The following is a 16,001-nucleotide window of genomic DNA, read 5'->3' on the forward strand; positions in this document are numbered from 1 at the left end:
CATAACCTGCTTAAAACGAAAGGAAAAGGACTAAAAACATATTTGGCCCTTAACAATAACCACAAACCATAATAAGGAAGGCAAAGAAAAAAGAAAGACTATACAGGTGGAGGGAACGACAAGTAGATCTAAATCTAGGGTAATAATGTAGCCCAACCCAGGGGAATGGAAAGAATAATACGAAAAAAAGGTAGGGTAATGAATGGTTTCTGTCAGGAAGAGGACGAAATGTCAACTGGGCTGACGCAGGTCCCTTCAGGCCAGTGGAAAACCCCATAGCCTACGTTTACACAACCAGGCTCTAGTCGCAGGAGATAGGTATGTGGCCCTCTCCCTACTCGAGCTCGGCGGTTAGGGGTAGGTCTGCAGGCACGGACTCAGAGCGCTGAAGCCATATTTTAAGGGCTCATCTCTGGTGTACCAGACCGCCGATCCCTCATGTGGCCTCTTATAGAAGACCATTAGGCATAGGAGGATCCACTAAGGTAACTAATACAACACATATGAGATTAGCATGTTGTTGTTTTCACTTTGGTCCTGAAGAATCGCGGTGACTATAGCCCTAGCGAGAAACATGTTGACCACATGCACCTCTAGCCTTTTCTAGGGTCACACAACCCTAACTAGTAGACACCTAGGAAGCTAGCCCCACCTTTTAACTGTAGCCAGAGGACCCCCAGAATAAAGGTAATTCAGGTACCCCTTGCTACATTTTTAATCAGTTCAATAGGAATATACCATCCTGCCCACATACCCCCACTTCACCAAAAGGCAGTTGGAAAAAGATCTCCGCCAAAGAGCCCCTCTTTGAGGTGAGCCCGTCGGGGGTTGCACCGCCTCCCCGACGAGGAGCAACCGCCGATGATGAAGCATGACACTCTTCGGGGTGTGTGAGGCAATTACATCCAACATAATGGATGCCCCAGGGTACCATTGTAACACCCTTGGTCACGCCAGGTAAATCTTTTCTTAAAAAACCTTCCTTAAATTCTCATCTCTTTCCAGGAACAGTGCAGCACCCCCTCCTTTTGTTGGCCCTCTCCCAACACTCAGACAGGTCCCACACAAGAAAGACAAAGTATATGAACAGACCCTGCCCACTGGGGACATGGGAAGGTCACAGTACCCCAACCCCGTATCATCGTGCATCCTCTGACCTTTCTCTTTCTAGACACAGCCTTGTGACACTGGTAGAAACGGTGGACGCGGCGCCGGTCCGAGCGGGTTGCTGTACTAGGCTGGGCGAGGGGTCGCGAGATCATGATAACCATAGTTTTTTAGGTCGAGGGACCGTAAGTCCGGAGAATTCATTGAATTTGGTACGTTTCGGAATGTCTGGTTATACTTTGCTCCCATTCTAAGCTTAAATCCTATTGAGTTTTTTCTCTGGTAATTTGTGCGGGCACCGTTATTTTCGTCTATATCAGGTCTTTTGACTTTGCCAGTTTGCTTGAAAGCGAGCCAGTCATGTTTGACATAAGTCTTTAAGGTCGCCGTTGTTTGAGTTTTCATTCTTGGCTTTGGAATCAAATTGAAATTATCAAAACTTATGCTAACGTCTTCCTTGGTGGCCGGCTTAACGTCCGTGTTACCCGTACCACCTCTTTGCACCAGATGTTTGTCTAATTCTTCCAGGTGCAGTCTACCTCCGCCCCTTCCATAAAAAACTGAAATTTCATATTGTGGGTTCTCATAGGTTCTGTGGGCTAGAAGGAAACAGCGGTTGCTAATTACGTATGGTTGCATAGTCCAGATTTGACGATGGACTTTATATTTGCTTCAGTCTAGCGGCGATAAAGCTAGTTCAACAGCCGTCAGAAACCATCGTGTGACATCTAGGTGGTTGTCCTCAGAGTAGCTTTACTCATGAACAGTTAACACCAGGGGTGTGTGGTTTTATGAAATACCTGCTTGTGCAAGAGACGGAATGTTCAGGAATCTGCTTTTCTGTAAACAAAAAAAGTCCACTTATCCCTTATGTTATGACTTCCATATGTCTCAACTACATAACTGATATGTAGTTGCGACATATGGCAGTGTTCTCATCTATGAGCCCCGATAGCCTTTCTGATTATGCGTGGGGTTACTTTTTTGTACATTTTATGAATGGATAGCAATTCAGTTATTTTGACACCTTTCAGACAGTTTACATATAAGGGCTGGAAGCAGGGTTGGAACGTCCCGTGGGTTTGTGCACATCCACAAAATAGCATGTTCAATAATATTCACCATTTTCTCTCCAGTCTGTTCGCGCCCTGAAAGGAGGTTGGAAATTACTCCTGACAAAGGCTGCAGGTATCAACGTTTTTCCATTGTGGGGGAGGGGGATCGAGGGGAACTCTTAGCAGATTTTATATAAGCAGCTGTACGCCTATACCGATGTCCTCATGCAAAATAGGAATACAACAAAAGTTTGCTAGGAGTAGTTTCTTGACTCGGTTCTCTAAATTGTTGTAAATTCCCTGCAGCTGTGAACTTGCTCCAATGCAAAGATATATGCCTGCAGTTGTGACTTCTTAAAACACTGGAACCCTAATTCATTTTCTTGCTACTGTAATTCTCAAACACGATTCTCCTATGTTAACCCGCATCAAACAATGTTCAACTGCCCTAGAAAAACAGCTCGTATGTCGAGCAAGTCCCACTTTCTAGCTAAATGCCATTTATTTATGTTTTAAAAACAAAAACATAAATAAAAATAATGTCATGAGCAATGCCAATACTTTACTTCTCACTCTTTCACTCTTTAATACTCACTCTTTCACTTTTTACTACTCGCTCTCTAATACTCTCTTTACTAATCACTCTCTCCTACTCACTATCAACTACTCACTCTACTACTTACTCTGTAATGCAATAGGTCTCGCATTTGCGAGCGATTAAGCTATTGGCATTATAAATGACAATACCATTTATTTATGATTTAAAAACAAAAAAAGTCATGAGCAATGCCAATAGCTCTACCTTTAATAATGCCGAGACCATTGCATTGTAAATGCTTGTTTAAAGAATCGTTTCTGAGCATAGGCTTCAGACAGAACAGGAACTTTCATTTAATCATATCACTGGACACCTTTCTTTGGTTATTGAATTCACAAACTTGAATCAGGCGCATGTTACACATGACACGTGTTTTCTCCGATATCCACAGCTTATCACCGTATAAGCTGGAGAATGGGAATACTTTTCTTTTCCTTGTCCCTTTTCTTTCTCTTTCTTGCCCTTTTGATATCCTATTTTTTAGATACCTTGGAGATGTATGGGTAGTCCTATTCATGTTACATTTTCACTTTTGTTGTAGCTCCGAGTGGAGGACTTCTTCTGCTCTCAGCATCTGCCTTATTGCGTTCAAATACCCCTGACGAAGGGTTTAGTATTACCCGAAATGCATTAGGATTGATTGTTAAATGTGCAATTAATGTTCTCTTGCAAATAATGAAATATGAGTTAAAATATTGTATTATGCATCAATGATTATTCAAATTGTATTTGTGTAATACATAACATTTTTGGAGAATCATGGCAATACAAAAGCACTGAAGATAACTCTGATTCGAAATATTGTGTTTGATTTTGTTGTATATGATTTCATAACATTTGAAAAAGATTGGATACCTAATGAGACCTTAGGATCTTTTTGCTGTGCTTCACGCAGGTCTGGGGCTTCCCACACCTTTAGTTCAATTGTTATTCATAAGGGGGTTTAGGGCCAAACCCTTTAGCGTGAAAGCACGCTTTCTAGGAGTTTGAAACTGAAAAGCTTGTTTTTTATAAACAATCTACCTTGGTGTGCAGGTCCCTCTACATACAGAGTATGTATATACACAGACTTGACATACGACTAACATTTAATAGACCTGTAAGCAAGAGTTACAAGAGAGTTAACCCTCAGTATAAAGCCAAGCAGCAGGATTTTTTATATGCAGTATCTCGAGGGATGTGCAAACCCACTATGTCCCCTGTAACTGGGTTTGCCTCTTCTATAGATCACCCTGTATTGTTTGGATTGTGTGAACATTGTCATCTTATTACAATGGCCCCAATAGAAGGGTTTGTTTTTTGGATGGTGTAGTGGGCCGGCCCAACCATCCTTTCCCGACGTAAAGCAACAAACTCTGCTCAGTTACATAGCCAGTTATTCTGGTCATTGCTCTCCATGTGGGGTCAGATTAAGGGAATGCCCTACAAACATCAAAGCTATGCCTAAACACAGTCAGATCGTAATTTCTGTATTTGTGTCTGAGGTCTTCTGGCAGGCTGTCTGCCATCCATGGAACCGTGTGAGTTTTCATACCCGGATTGTCGTGGAAACATAAAAAATGCTGCCAGTAACACCTATATTCCTCACAGTCTTTATTGGCGATGTCACCATTTGAGCCCATGGTTACCCTGCATTGTGTGCATATGGTATTTATTACTTTATCTGTGTGTGTTTGTGTGTCTTATCAGCAGCCGGTGCAGATAAGCGGGTGGGGAGTCGTTTTTCACATTTCTAGGAGGTCTAATTGCAAAAGTGTTCCTTGGCTCTTTATTAAATAAGCCTTTTGAAGGTTTTAATTACATGGCTTTTTCAGGCTGTTGGAACGCCATTACTTTCACATCAGAAACAGGCGTTATCTTGGATGGTTTCTCGTGAGAACAGCAAAGATTTACCACCTTTTTGGGAGCAAAGGAATAACCTGTACTACAACACTCTTACAAATTTTGCTGAGGGAGAAAAACCAGAAAATGTGCTTGGAGGGATTCTGGCAGATGACATGGGACTGGTATGCACTTATTTTTTTTATGCTTTTGTTGCGGCTATATAATGTGTTTCTTTCTTTTTCAGTTGTAACTTGTTCCAATAAGTGCTTCTAAGGGGATGGGTTATACGTGAAACGGTTTATTTAAAGATCGAGGTCCTCATTGACTATTTTCGAAACACTTTAGTTAATGTATAAGAATACCACATTGTGAGAGGATGGCTCACCATAGACTATACCACAACAGGGTATAGTGTAGTCAGTCCAGTGGTTCTCCAGAGGTTGTATAGAGACTAAATAGAGAGAACTAATGCTCCTTTTTGTGGTAGTGTGGGTGAGTAGTTAGGCTTATCAGAAGGTTGCTTTAATGCATTTGTTGTACACACCGTGGCTATAAATGAGACACACACACTCAATGAATAAATACGAGACCAATTCATAAAAATTGTTCTTTAGCATATTTATTTACTAAGACCACAAGAAGCAAGAAAGTTTTAAAATAAAAATACTTTTCGGTTTCAAAAGTGGACACTTGCTTCAAATTTCAGTCTTTCAAATTTTAACCTATAGGAGAAAAAAAAAATGCAGTTTTTCAGGTAAGTACACAACTTACAGTTTCACTTTTCGGAGTTGTAGGTCAGCAGACGGCAAGGTTCAGGTAAACACAAACATCACCAGCGGCACAGGGACGGCCGGGTGCAGGGTGCAAACACGGTGTCGGGCGCTCAGTGCAAGTCAACGGAGGAACTCTTTTTTTGAAAACAGGCTGCATGTTCCGAACTGGAGTATGTTCAAAGAACACTAGCGAATTCAGGCGTGCTATCGCTCTTTAAGAAGGGACTATTTATTGTCTCCCAGTAAAGCTTGCTGTTGTTTGTATTTATTTTATTTATTTATTTTGAAAGTTTTATATAGCGCGAACAAGATCTTTGCAGATATCAGAGCGCTTTACAGAAAAGTAGCAAAATAGGGTAGGTACATGAAGGAGCATAGTCAATCAGATAAACCTAGAGAACAAATAGACAATCAGATAAACAAATAGTACAAATATGTGCAGAGTCTCAAATAGATCCAAAGTAAAAATTCAGGTGAATTTAGCCATGAGGATAGCTTACTTCTTTCTTAAAAAATGCAGTGGAGGAGAGAAGTCTGGTTTCTGGAGGGAGTGTATTCCAGATCCTGGGTGCCATTCCTGAAAGGAGCGTTAATATGTTTTTTCCTTCCGGAATCTTCGAGGTTTCAGAAGAGTTTTTGTGCTTCTAGTGGTTCTTGAGCCACCAGACATTGACAGCTTCTGAGTGAGGTAAATGTAAATGTATTTGAGCTTATATAGCGCACAGCTACCCGCAGTGGGTGTCCCGGCGCTTGCTTAGGGAACCCGTCCTGATATTCCCCTGTGTGATAGCCCCAGCAGGGTATCCACAAGGTGAAAGTCAGGCATCCCGCCGCGAAGGGCCGTTGTGGAGATTAAGCAAGCTATTGCCCAGAGTCGCAGAGTGTGAACCCGTGAGTCGAGAAGGCACCGGAGCGAGAATTATCGAGTCCGTGGAATTTTTAGCCCAAGACCCGCCGAGGCGGGGAATTGAACCCTGGTCCAGGACCGATCTCAGCTTCCGGGTCTGCCGCCTCTAACCCCTGAGCCACACTTCTCCACGGGCCGGGTGAGTTGTGGTGTACAGCCCTGTGTGTCATGCAGGCAATTTTAAGATGTATTCTGGCTTCAAAAGGCAGCCAGTTCAGGGATTTTAAGTTGTGGGAAAAATGCACGGTGTCTTTATTCGGGTCTTTGTGGGGTCTGCTAACTTGATCTTCCGGTGATGGTTTCCCCATTACTCGAGTACCCGTATCAATAGGTGGTACGGTTTTCTCTATCTGGGTGCCTCCTGTTTTGTTATTCGTCTGGGCTTTACTGGTATTAGGTACCGTTTTGGGGCTATTAGTAGTCGCTCCCGTGTTTCCCTTGGTTTCGTTGTTCCTATCTAAATTACCATTACTTCCCTCGATGCCGGATCCGCTAGCATGATATTGATGTGGCCTCACAATGATACCTTCTATTTTATTACTTAGTTTGTCTACTTCCTTGACCAGCTTGTCCACCTTATTATGCAGTGGTCTAATCAATTCGGTCATTTTGTCAAGGATAGCTTCTAAGCTATGGTTAGCAGGTGGTAACTCAGATCTTCACTTGGCCCTTGTACGAGTTCTAACCATATTCCCTGTTGGGTTGGCTTTTTTATCCCTTTTACTCTTTGGGTTAACTGGTCCTAAAGTTTTCTTGCTCCTACCCTTTCGTTTAACCTGAGGTGAAGGTGAAGAGCTAGGTCTGCTATCCGTAGCGAACAATCTCGGTGAATTGGAGGTGCACGAGTTGGGAGTGCCACTAATGTTAGCATCCTCAGGCACAACCACTTCTATATCTACTTCAGTTGTATGGTCGGATATATTACCCGGAATAGACTGGTCTGTTATTAGAATGCTAGATCCCATAGATAGCCTCCTTTCAGTGCGATCTATTTCTTCATTAAGGGCTGTTACGGCCTTAACTAGATAATTGTCGATGGTGTTACAGGCATTGTCTAGTATTGGCTTAGCTCGGCGTGTTGCCATTATCAAAATGTAAAAATGTCCAGGCTTTTACACCTATACTATAACACCGGCCAACCAAAATTGCAATATAAATGTTAAAATGTAATTTCTCAACAAGAATGATACGGTACAAATGTCAACGGCCCTGTACTGAATTACAATATCACAATTGTTCAGACCTTATTAGGGGGTGTCCCAGCCCAGCCTCGTCTGGCCGCAGACTGCCCCGCCCTTGTTCCGGGCTTCTCCCGCGCGCGTCCCGCGACGCGGGAGAGGCAGCTTTCTTTTAGGCGCCTCTGGGCGCGGAAGTGGGTGGTGGCAGGCGTCAGGCAGGGAACGCTGGGAGTTGTGGTTTTTCCTCCTCCCCTCTCGGCGGCCGCGAACAGTAGCAGCGGCAGCCGGGGAGGGCAACTGTGTCAGCGACGTCTACGGGACCCCAGAGCTCCAGCTACAGTAGGTAGGCGTTGATGTTGGTCTGGCCCCGAAAATGCAACGCACCACCGAAGGAGCAGCTTTCTTTTACGTGCCTCCGGGCGCATAAGTGGGTGGTAGCAGGCGTCAGGCAGGGAACGCAGGGAGTTGTGGTTTTTCCCCTTCCCTTTCGGAGGCCGCGAACAGTAGCAGCAGGGGAGGGCAACGGTGTCAGCGACGTCTGCGGGACCCCAGAGCTCCAGCTATAGTAGGTAGGTGTTGATGTTGGTCTGGCCCGACAAAACTTGAGTTGTCAAGTTTCCAGCTCATGTACTCTCTGAGACTGCCCAGGCACTTACAACATCTAAGAATAGACTTAAATATTGTAGGGGCATATCTGCTCATGCAAATATGCTCAAACCTGTGATATAGTGTACCCTGCTTTAGGGAGGTAAGGCCAGCTAGAGGGATGACTTACCTATACCTTAGGCAGTGATTGTTGCATGGCACACCAGCAGTGTGCCATGTCGACTTTTTGTTTTTCACTGCACCAGGGCATGCCAGCTGCAGGGGCAGTGGCATGGCCTTAGTGAGACCTCCCATGGGGACGATCTTCAGTTCCCATGCCCTAGCTACCACTGGTACCAGTTATTAGAGACTTACGGAGGGTGAAGTTGACAATTGTGGGATAGTTTTAGGGAAGAAGCACTGGCGCAGACGACCTGGATTGGCAGGGATCCTGTGTACTAAAATCGATCCACATAATTTTCTGGGTAAAAAGTGGGGGTCTAACCATGTCAAAACAGGCACTTTCTCACACACATACATAGAGTAATGCCCTATACAAATGCAAAATGTCGTTCTGTAGAGGATTAAAGTAACAACAAATAAGCAAAACTACAGCGGCCTATGAAAGACGCACTTCACTATCTCGCTTCTTTTTATAAGTGTTTTGAGACATCTTGTAAGGGGGTTTTGAAAGCTGACCACACGCTTGTGCGTGATCAGGCTTCTGCCACCGCCATTGGCTTTAGCTTTTTTTTTTAACCAAAAATCAGGCACGTAATAGGGCTAAGGGGACGCCTGTCCCGTCTTTGCTCCGCCCATTCCAACCAGGGTCTAGCATGCGCAACAGCGCACGTTTGCCTCGCTGCCGCGCTCCCTTGCCCCCGCTCCTCTGTGGTGCGCACGCACCACTGATTTAGATTCCCTGCTTGTAATCACTTGTTTCTAGTCCCTTTTGGATTCTCATCGTTTTGCGTCTTTTATTTCCTGCTAAACACAGCTCAACCTGGGGTTAATGTAATGAACCCGTACGTTAATCAAAGAGGCCACGCAACACAGTATTCTCCTCCTTTTCTACCCCACGGGTTTAGTGACGTCAACACGCCGAGCGTACCCGAATGAAAGGAAACGTCCAGTAACCGAGCTGTGCTGGGAAAACAGCTGAAACAAACAACAGGACTGCGTGTTAGCCGGGGTCCCAGGTAAGCTTCTAGCCTATCGCCTCTGAGCTGTTTCTATTTGGGCGCAGGGTGGCGAGCCCTATGAATGTGCTTCCCCGCGTGGAGGCGGGCTGATATGCGCTCCCGCCTTATGCCTATTGTGGTGGGTTGTTGGACGCCCGGGAAGCACTAGTACGCAGAGCCTGGGGCCAGACTTGGGATCACGGCTTCTCAGGGGGTTCCCGCATTATCTTCTGCGCCCCCTTTTAAAGGGCACCTAAGTAGGAGGGTCTTACATAACATTCAATCAGTCAATCAGTGACATTTGTAGAGCGCACTACATACCCGTAGGGTCTCAAGGCGCTGGGGGTGGGGGGGTGCCGCTACTGCTCGAACAGCCAGGTCTTCAGCTTCTTCCTGAAGGAGAGGTGGTCTTGGGTCAGGCGCAGGTCGGTTGGGAGGGAGTTCCAGGTCTTGGTGGCCAGGTAGGAGAAGGACCTTCCTCCTGTAGTCGCTCTTCGGATGCGGGGGACGGCGGCGAGGGCGTGGTTGGCTGATCGGAGGTGGCGTTTGGGAGCGTAGAAGTTGATTCGGCTGTTGAGGTAGCTCGGGCCTTGGTCGTGTAGGGCTTTGTGTGCGTGGGTGAGGAGGCGGAAGGTGATTCTTTTGTTGACGGGGAGCCAGTGCAGGTCTCTCAGATGACCGGAGATGTGGCTGGTTCGTGGGATGTCGAGGATGAGTCTGGCTGAGGCGTTCTGGATCCGCTGGAGTCTCTTCTGGAGCTTGGCGGTGGTACCGGCGTAGAGGGCTTTGCCGTAGTCCAGTCGGCTGGTGACGAGGGCCTGGGTGACGGTCTTCCTGGTCTCGGTGGGGATCCACCAGAAGATCTTCCGTAGCATGCGTAGGATGTTGAAGCACGCCGAGGAGACGGCGTTGACTTGCCTGGTCATGGAGAGGGAGGAGTCCAGGATGAAGCCCAGGTTGCGTGCATGGTCTGTCGGTTTGGGTGCGGTGCCCAGGGCGGGAGTCCACCAGGAGTCGTCCCAGGCGGAGGGTGGGGAGCCCAGGATGAGGACCTCCGTCTTGTCCGAGTTCAGTTTCAGGCGGCTGGTCGTCATCCATTCGGCTACCTCTTTCATCCCTTCGTGCAGGTTGGCTCTGGCGGCGGCGGGGTCGTTGGTCAGGGAGAGGATCAGCTGGGTGTCGTCGGTGTAGGAGATTATGTTGAGGTTGTGTTGGCGTGCGATGGCCGCGAGGGGGCTCATGTAGACGTTGAAGAGGGTGGGGCTCAGTGAGGATCCTTGAGGGACGCCGCAGATGACTTCGGTGGCCTCTGACTTGTACGGTGGTAGACGGACTCTCTGTGTTCTTCCGTCGAGGAAGGAGATGATCCATTCCAGCGCCTTGTCCTGGATTCCGACGTTGCTGAGGCGCTGTACTAGGGTGCGGTGGCAGACAGTGTCGAATGCTGCGGAGAGGTCTAGGAGGATGAGGGCCGCTGTTTCTCCGTTGTCCATCAGGGCTCGAATGTCGTCGGTGGCGGCGATGAGGGCGGTCTCGGTGCTGTGATTGGCTCGGAAGCCGGACTGTGAGGGGTCGAGGGATCCATTTGTCTCGAGGAAGGCGGCCATCTGCTTGTTGACGGTCTTCTCGATGACTTTGGCTGGAAACGGGAGGAGCGAGATGGGGCGGTAGTTCTTGAGTTCGGTGGGGTCCGCTGTGGGTTTCTTGAGAAGAGCGCTGAGTTCGGCATGCTTCCAGCTCTCAGGGAAGGTGGCGGTGTCGAAGGATGTGTTGATGATGTCTCGCAGGTGGAGTGCGATGACAGCGTCAGCCTTGTTGAAGACGTGGTGAAGGCAGGGGTCGGTCGGTGATCCGGAGTGGATGGAGTTCATCGTGCGGATGGTGTCTTCGGTGCTGATCGGGGTCCAGGCGTGGAGGGTGGTGGTGAGGGGTGGTTGTTCGGTCTTGGTGTGCGTTGGTTGGTTGTTGAAGCTGTTGTGTATGTCCGCGATCTTGTTGTGGAAGTATGAAGCGAGGGAGTTGCAGAGGTCTTGCGGTGGGGTGATGTCGTTGTTTCCTGCGCTGGGGTTGGATAGCTCTTTCACGATGTTGAAGAGTTCCTTGCAGTTGTGTGCGTTGTTGTCCAGTCGGTCCTTGAAAGCAGTTTTCTTGGCGGCGCGGATCAGCTGGTGGTGCTTCCGGGTGGCCAGCTTGAAGGTGGTCCTGTTGTCCGGTGTAGGATCCCTTCTCCAGACTTTCTCGAGGGCTCGGCAGTTCTTCTTGGAGCTCTTGAGTTCGTCGGTGAACCACGGGGCTTTCTTGCTGCCGGGTCTGCTGGGCGGGGCGAGTTCGTCCGCGCAGTTGCTGATCCACTTCGTGAGGTTGTCGGCGGCCTGGCTGGGGTTCGCTGAGCTGGCAGGAGGGTGCTGGCTCAGGGAGGTGAAGCACATTCATGCAGCTGTGCAAGGCTGAGGTGTGTGGATGAGCCTTGTTTGTCTTAATGGTTTTTTTTTTTAAAACCTTTATTGCAACATTCAGAAAGTACAGGTATGGGCCTACAACCGCAGGGGCTGGCCGCTAGTCATAATTAGAACCCAGCATATCACGGCATAACACAGCTCATCAGCCGACAACCCTGAGGTCCGGCAGCGATTCAGGATTAAACTTGTATTGGAACGCATGAATAGGTCACAGGATATAATAAAGGTTTCATTTTATATTATCTAGTTTGTCATAATGTTGTCACATTTCTAGCTCCTTGTCAAGCTGATGTTTGTGTCATGGAAACTCCCTTCTAAATCTTGTAGAGTCCAATGTTCATATTGTGGTCTCCGGTATTAGCTGACTGTCAGGAGTTGTATTGAAACCGTGTTGTGTGGTCATTTGTTGTTTTATCAACTTTTTTATAGCACAGTGTATGTCTTTGTAACGCTTTCTAATGTGGCCATCGCCTGGTTTCAGGAATTTCATTGACCAGTTCATGGTTTTGCTCAATATTGATCTGTTTGTTCGATGTAGTTAATAGTGGTGGTTAGTATTGGTTCGTTTTTTTTTTTTTTGTTTTTTTTTGAAAACCTTTATTTACAAGTGCACGATACACAGCGTCTGCCTACAACCCGACCGGGCCGGCCGCTATGACAAAAACTGGTTGAGCAAAAAATATAATACGAGGCAGTACGTTGCTAGAGCAATCTATCACATCAACATTATCGGCAAGAGCGTAGTATCATACAAAGAGGATAAGAGAGGTTTAATTTTATGTTTTTGTCGAAATGAACACAAACAAACAAACACATGGTATCATGGTGGCAAGGGTTGCTGGAGGTGGGAGGAGGGGAACGGATATAAGAGAAGAAACGAGTGTAAGGGGGGGTGGCGCGCATAAGAGAGCAAAGCATGTGGTGAGTGGAGGAGAGCAACAGAAATCACGGAGAGGAGGGGAGAGGGATTTCGTAGTCAAGTGGAGGGGAACAGATGTCTCCACGATAAGTATTCCAGGGAGCCCAAACTCTGGACCACTTCCCTGGGCGCCCCCGGGCCTCATATACCGTCTTCTCTCGAAACATGGACCAGTCCATGTTTTCTTTCCAGGCACTGAGCACTGGCGGTCTAGGGGAGCCCCAGAGCTGTGCGATATCCCTCTTCGCGATCATATTGCCCAGGGTGACCCAAAGTGTCTGGGCAGCAGTGCAGTCAGACGGTTCCCACACAATCAACAGACAACGACGCGCCTCAGGAAGCAATGGGACCCCCGTGACACGACTCATAACTTCATGCACCCTCGACCAATACGCTACAATCACTGGACATTCCCACAGAACATGAAGAAAAGTACCATCCATCCCACACCCGCGCTTACAGCGTCCGTCAGCAACCAGACCCATTCGCACCAGACGCATTCCAGTAAGATACACGCGATGAAGGATTTTCAATTGGACAAAGCGAAGTCTTGCCGGAATAGCCACCTCCTTAGGGGAGGACACGGCGGACTGCCAGTCCTCGTCGTCCAATTCAAGTCCGTCAGCAGTCCAGGCAGCCCGGAGCTTCTCGAGCTGGTCAGCTCTGTTATGAATGAGCTTCTTATAAATTAAGGAGATGGTACTGTCTGGGACATGGCCATCTAGAACTCGATCCTCCAGAGGGGAGGACTGCGGAACGTCGGTACCGGAGGGGAAAACAGAAGACAAGGCATGTCTAACCTGCATATAACGGAAGTGCTCCCTATCGTCGAGCCGGTATTCCAGCTTTAGTGATTCAAAGGACTTAACCGCGCCACGTGTCCAAAGGTCCCCCACAGTACTAATCCCAATCATGTCCCATTTCTCAAACCCTTTCGTCTTCCACAGGTTGCCCAGTCGCTCCGAGTCGTACAGTGGCGTCATACGTGTCAGTCTACCACCCCAGCCCGTGGCCACCGTAGCATCCCGCCATGCCCGCACTGCACATTTCGTTGGGCCCGTAAGGAGTCGAAAGGGGGCTTTAGAGTATAGCGCCCTATTAAAGTTGCCGCCGGGCAACAACTGTTTATCCAAAGCAAAGGCAGGGGCTGGCTCCGGAGAATATGTCGCATGGTTGATGGCGCTCAGGTGCGAGGCCCAGTAGTACCGTCTAATATCCGGTAGCGCGATACCTCCATCATACCAGGAGAGCGTGAGCTTGGATAAGGCAATTCGGGCACGGCCATCCCAGATAAGTTGCCGCTGTAAACTTTCGACTTCATGGAAATAGCGGGCCGGAACGGGGTCGAAGAAATTTTGCAGGGCATAGAGGAAGCGGGGAAGCGACATCATCTTAAAGAGCGCCGCCCGGCCCAATGGAGATAAGGGCAGATCGCGCCATCGCCGAACATCCTGCTTCAGCCTGCGGAGCGGAGCGTACAAGTTCCGCTCATAGCGGACCGAAGAGATCATGGATACATGGACCCCCAGATACTTAAAACCGTCAGTCGCAACCAGGATGGGAAATCTACGGGGGAGAGGCGGTAGAGTACCAGCTATGGCGTAGACACAGGACTTGGTCCAATTAATGACCAGCCCCGAGTTCTTACCGAAGGACGTGAGGACGTCGAAAAGGACATTGAGTGACTTCTGAGGGGAAGTAAGATAAAGGAGGATGTCATCTGCATATAAGGAAACACGATCCTCGAGGTCAGGGGACCATCGGATCCCTTTGATCGAGGGTTCCCACCGGAGCCACGCGGCAAGAGGTTCGAGTGCCAAGGCGAACAAAAGCGGAGAAAGGGGACATCCTTGACGTGTGCCACGTCCCAAAGGAAAGGGGTCTGAGCATCTGCCGTTCACAGCGACCTGAGCTAGCGGCTGTTCATAAAGAAGCTTGACCCACGCGATGAAGTTGGGGCCGAAGCCAAATTTGGCGAGGACTGCCCATAGATAAGGCCATTCAATGGTGTCAAATGCCATCGTGGCGTCAAGGGAGGCGATCACTGCTGGCTCGGCGAGAGTAGAGGCTCTCGCGAGGACACTGTGGAGCCTACGTAAATTCAGAGCAGTGTTCCTGTGAGGGATGAACCCGGATTGATCCGGATGGATCAAGTCGCAGATGACAGTAAGCATCCGATTGGCCAGCACCTTAGCAAGGATTTTGGGTTCCGCATTAAGGAGGGAGATGGGGCGGTACGAGGCACAACGGTCACGAGGTTTGCCATCCTTATAAATGACCACTATGGTAGCAAGGCGCTGCTCAAGGGGGAGGCATCCAGCCTCAACCGCCTCAAGAAACATGTGACGCAGATGGGCGGCCATCTTGTCAGGGCAAAGTTTGTAGAGTTCAATGGGGAGTCCGTTAGGGCCCATTGCCTTACCCGAGCGAAGGGAACGGATTGCGAGGGCAATCTCGTCGACAGTAAAGGGGGCCTCCAAAGCGAGGCAGTCCTCATCAGACACGGTGGGCAGAGCAATATCACGCAGGAGGAACCTGGAGTCGGCCTCATCTCGATCACTAACAGGCGTATAAACCATACGAAAGTGGTCAACAAAACACTCAACAACCTCACCCGGATCCGAGACAGTAACTCCAGAATCACGCACAATGGAGGGAACAACACGACTCGCACGCTCAGTCTTATCCAGCCATGCAAGAAGCTTGCTAGCCTTGTCACCCACATCATACAGTCGACCAAATTGATTTGACCGCATCAATTTAGCAGCATCCGTGACACAGGCCTTATAGTCTGCTTGTTTCAATTCCAATTCATGCAACAGTGCAGGCGTGTCATTCCCACCCAACTCACTCATTCAAGCGCAGTGATTTCAGTTTCAAGAGCCACAACTGCCTCCCTCTTCACCCTACGCTCAGTAGCTATGAGTGACAGGGCGGAACCCCGAATAACCGTCTTGAAGGCCTCCCAAAGAACAGTGGGGGAAGTGACAGAGCCCAGATTCTCAGAAAAATAGCAATCTATTGCCTTCATCAAGTCCGAGCGGAGCCGGGGGTTTTTAAAATGCCAGGGGGGAATCGGGGGAACTCTGTTACCATGCAGACCGCCCACAGAAATCGTGATCAACAGGGGGGAGTGGTCCGAGATACCCCGGGGGAGGTGTCGAATCTCACGAACAGTGGACAAAGTGGAGGCTAACATAAGAAAATAGTCAATACGGGAGAGGCTGCCGTGCGCGCCAGAATGAAAAGTGTATTGTTGGAGCGTGGGATGTAATGAGCGCCAGACATCTACTAAGCCAAAAGTGTCAGCCATTTCACTGAGCCACATCTGGGACTGTGGTAATACTCTAGGGGGTAGTCGGTCACAGTCGCCGGACATGACAGAATTGAAGTCCCCGCCCAGGACCAACAAGCC

The 16,001-nt window shown here is 48.4% G+C and overlaps 1 protein-coding gene across 3 annotated transcripts in view; it reads left to right on the forward strand.

Annotated features, from left to right (window-relative positions):
* HLTF (helicase like transcription factor) overlaps positions 1-16,001 on the forward strand; it is a 416,132-nt gene that overhangs the window by 127,485 nt on the left and 272,646 nt on the right. For all 3 annotated transcript variants that reach the window (XM_086944107.1, XM_086944108.1, XM_086944109.1), the window contains one exon: positions 4,575-4,766. In XM_086944107.1, coding sequence (XP_086800233.1) covers positions 4,575-4,766 — 192 coding nt within the window. The remainder of the gene's footprint in view (positions 1-4,574; positions 4,767-16,001) is intronic.

The sequence above is a fragment of the Lissotriton vulgaris genome, chromosome 11 (assembly GCF_964263255.1).
Source record: "Lissotriton vulgaris chromosome 11, aLisVul1.2, whole genome shotgun sequence".
Lineage (NCBI taxonomy): Eukaryota > Metazoa > Chordata > Amphibia > Caudata > Salamandridae > Lissotriton > Lissotriton vulgaris.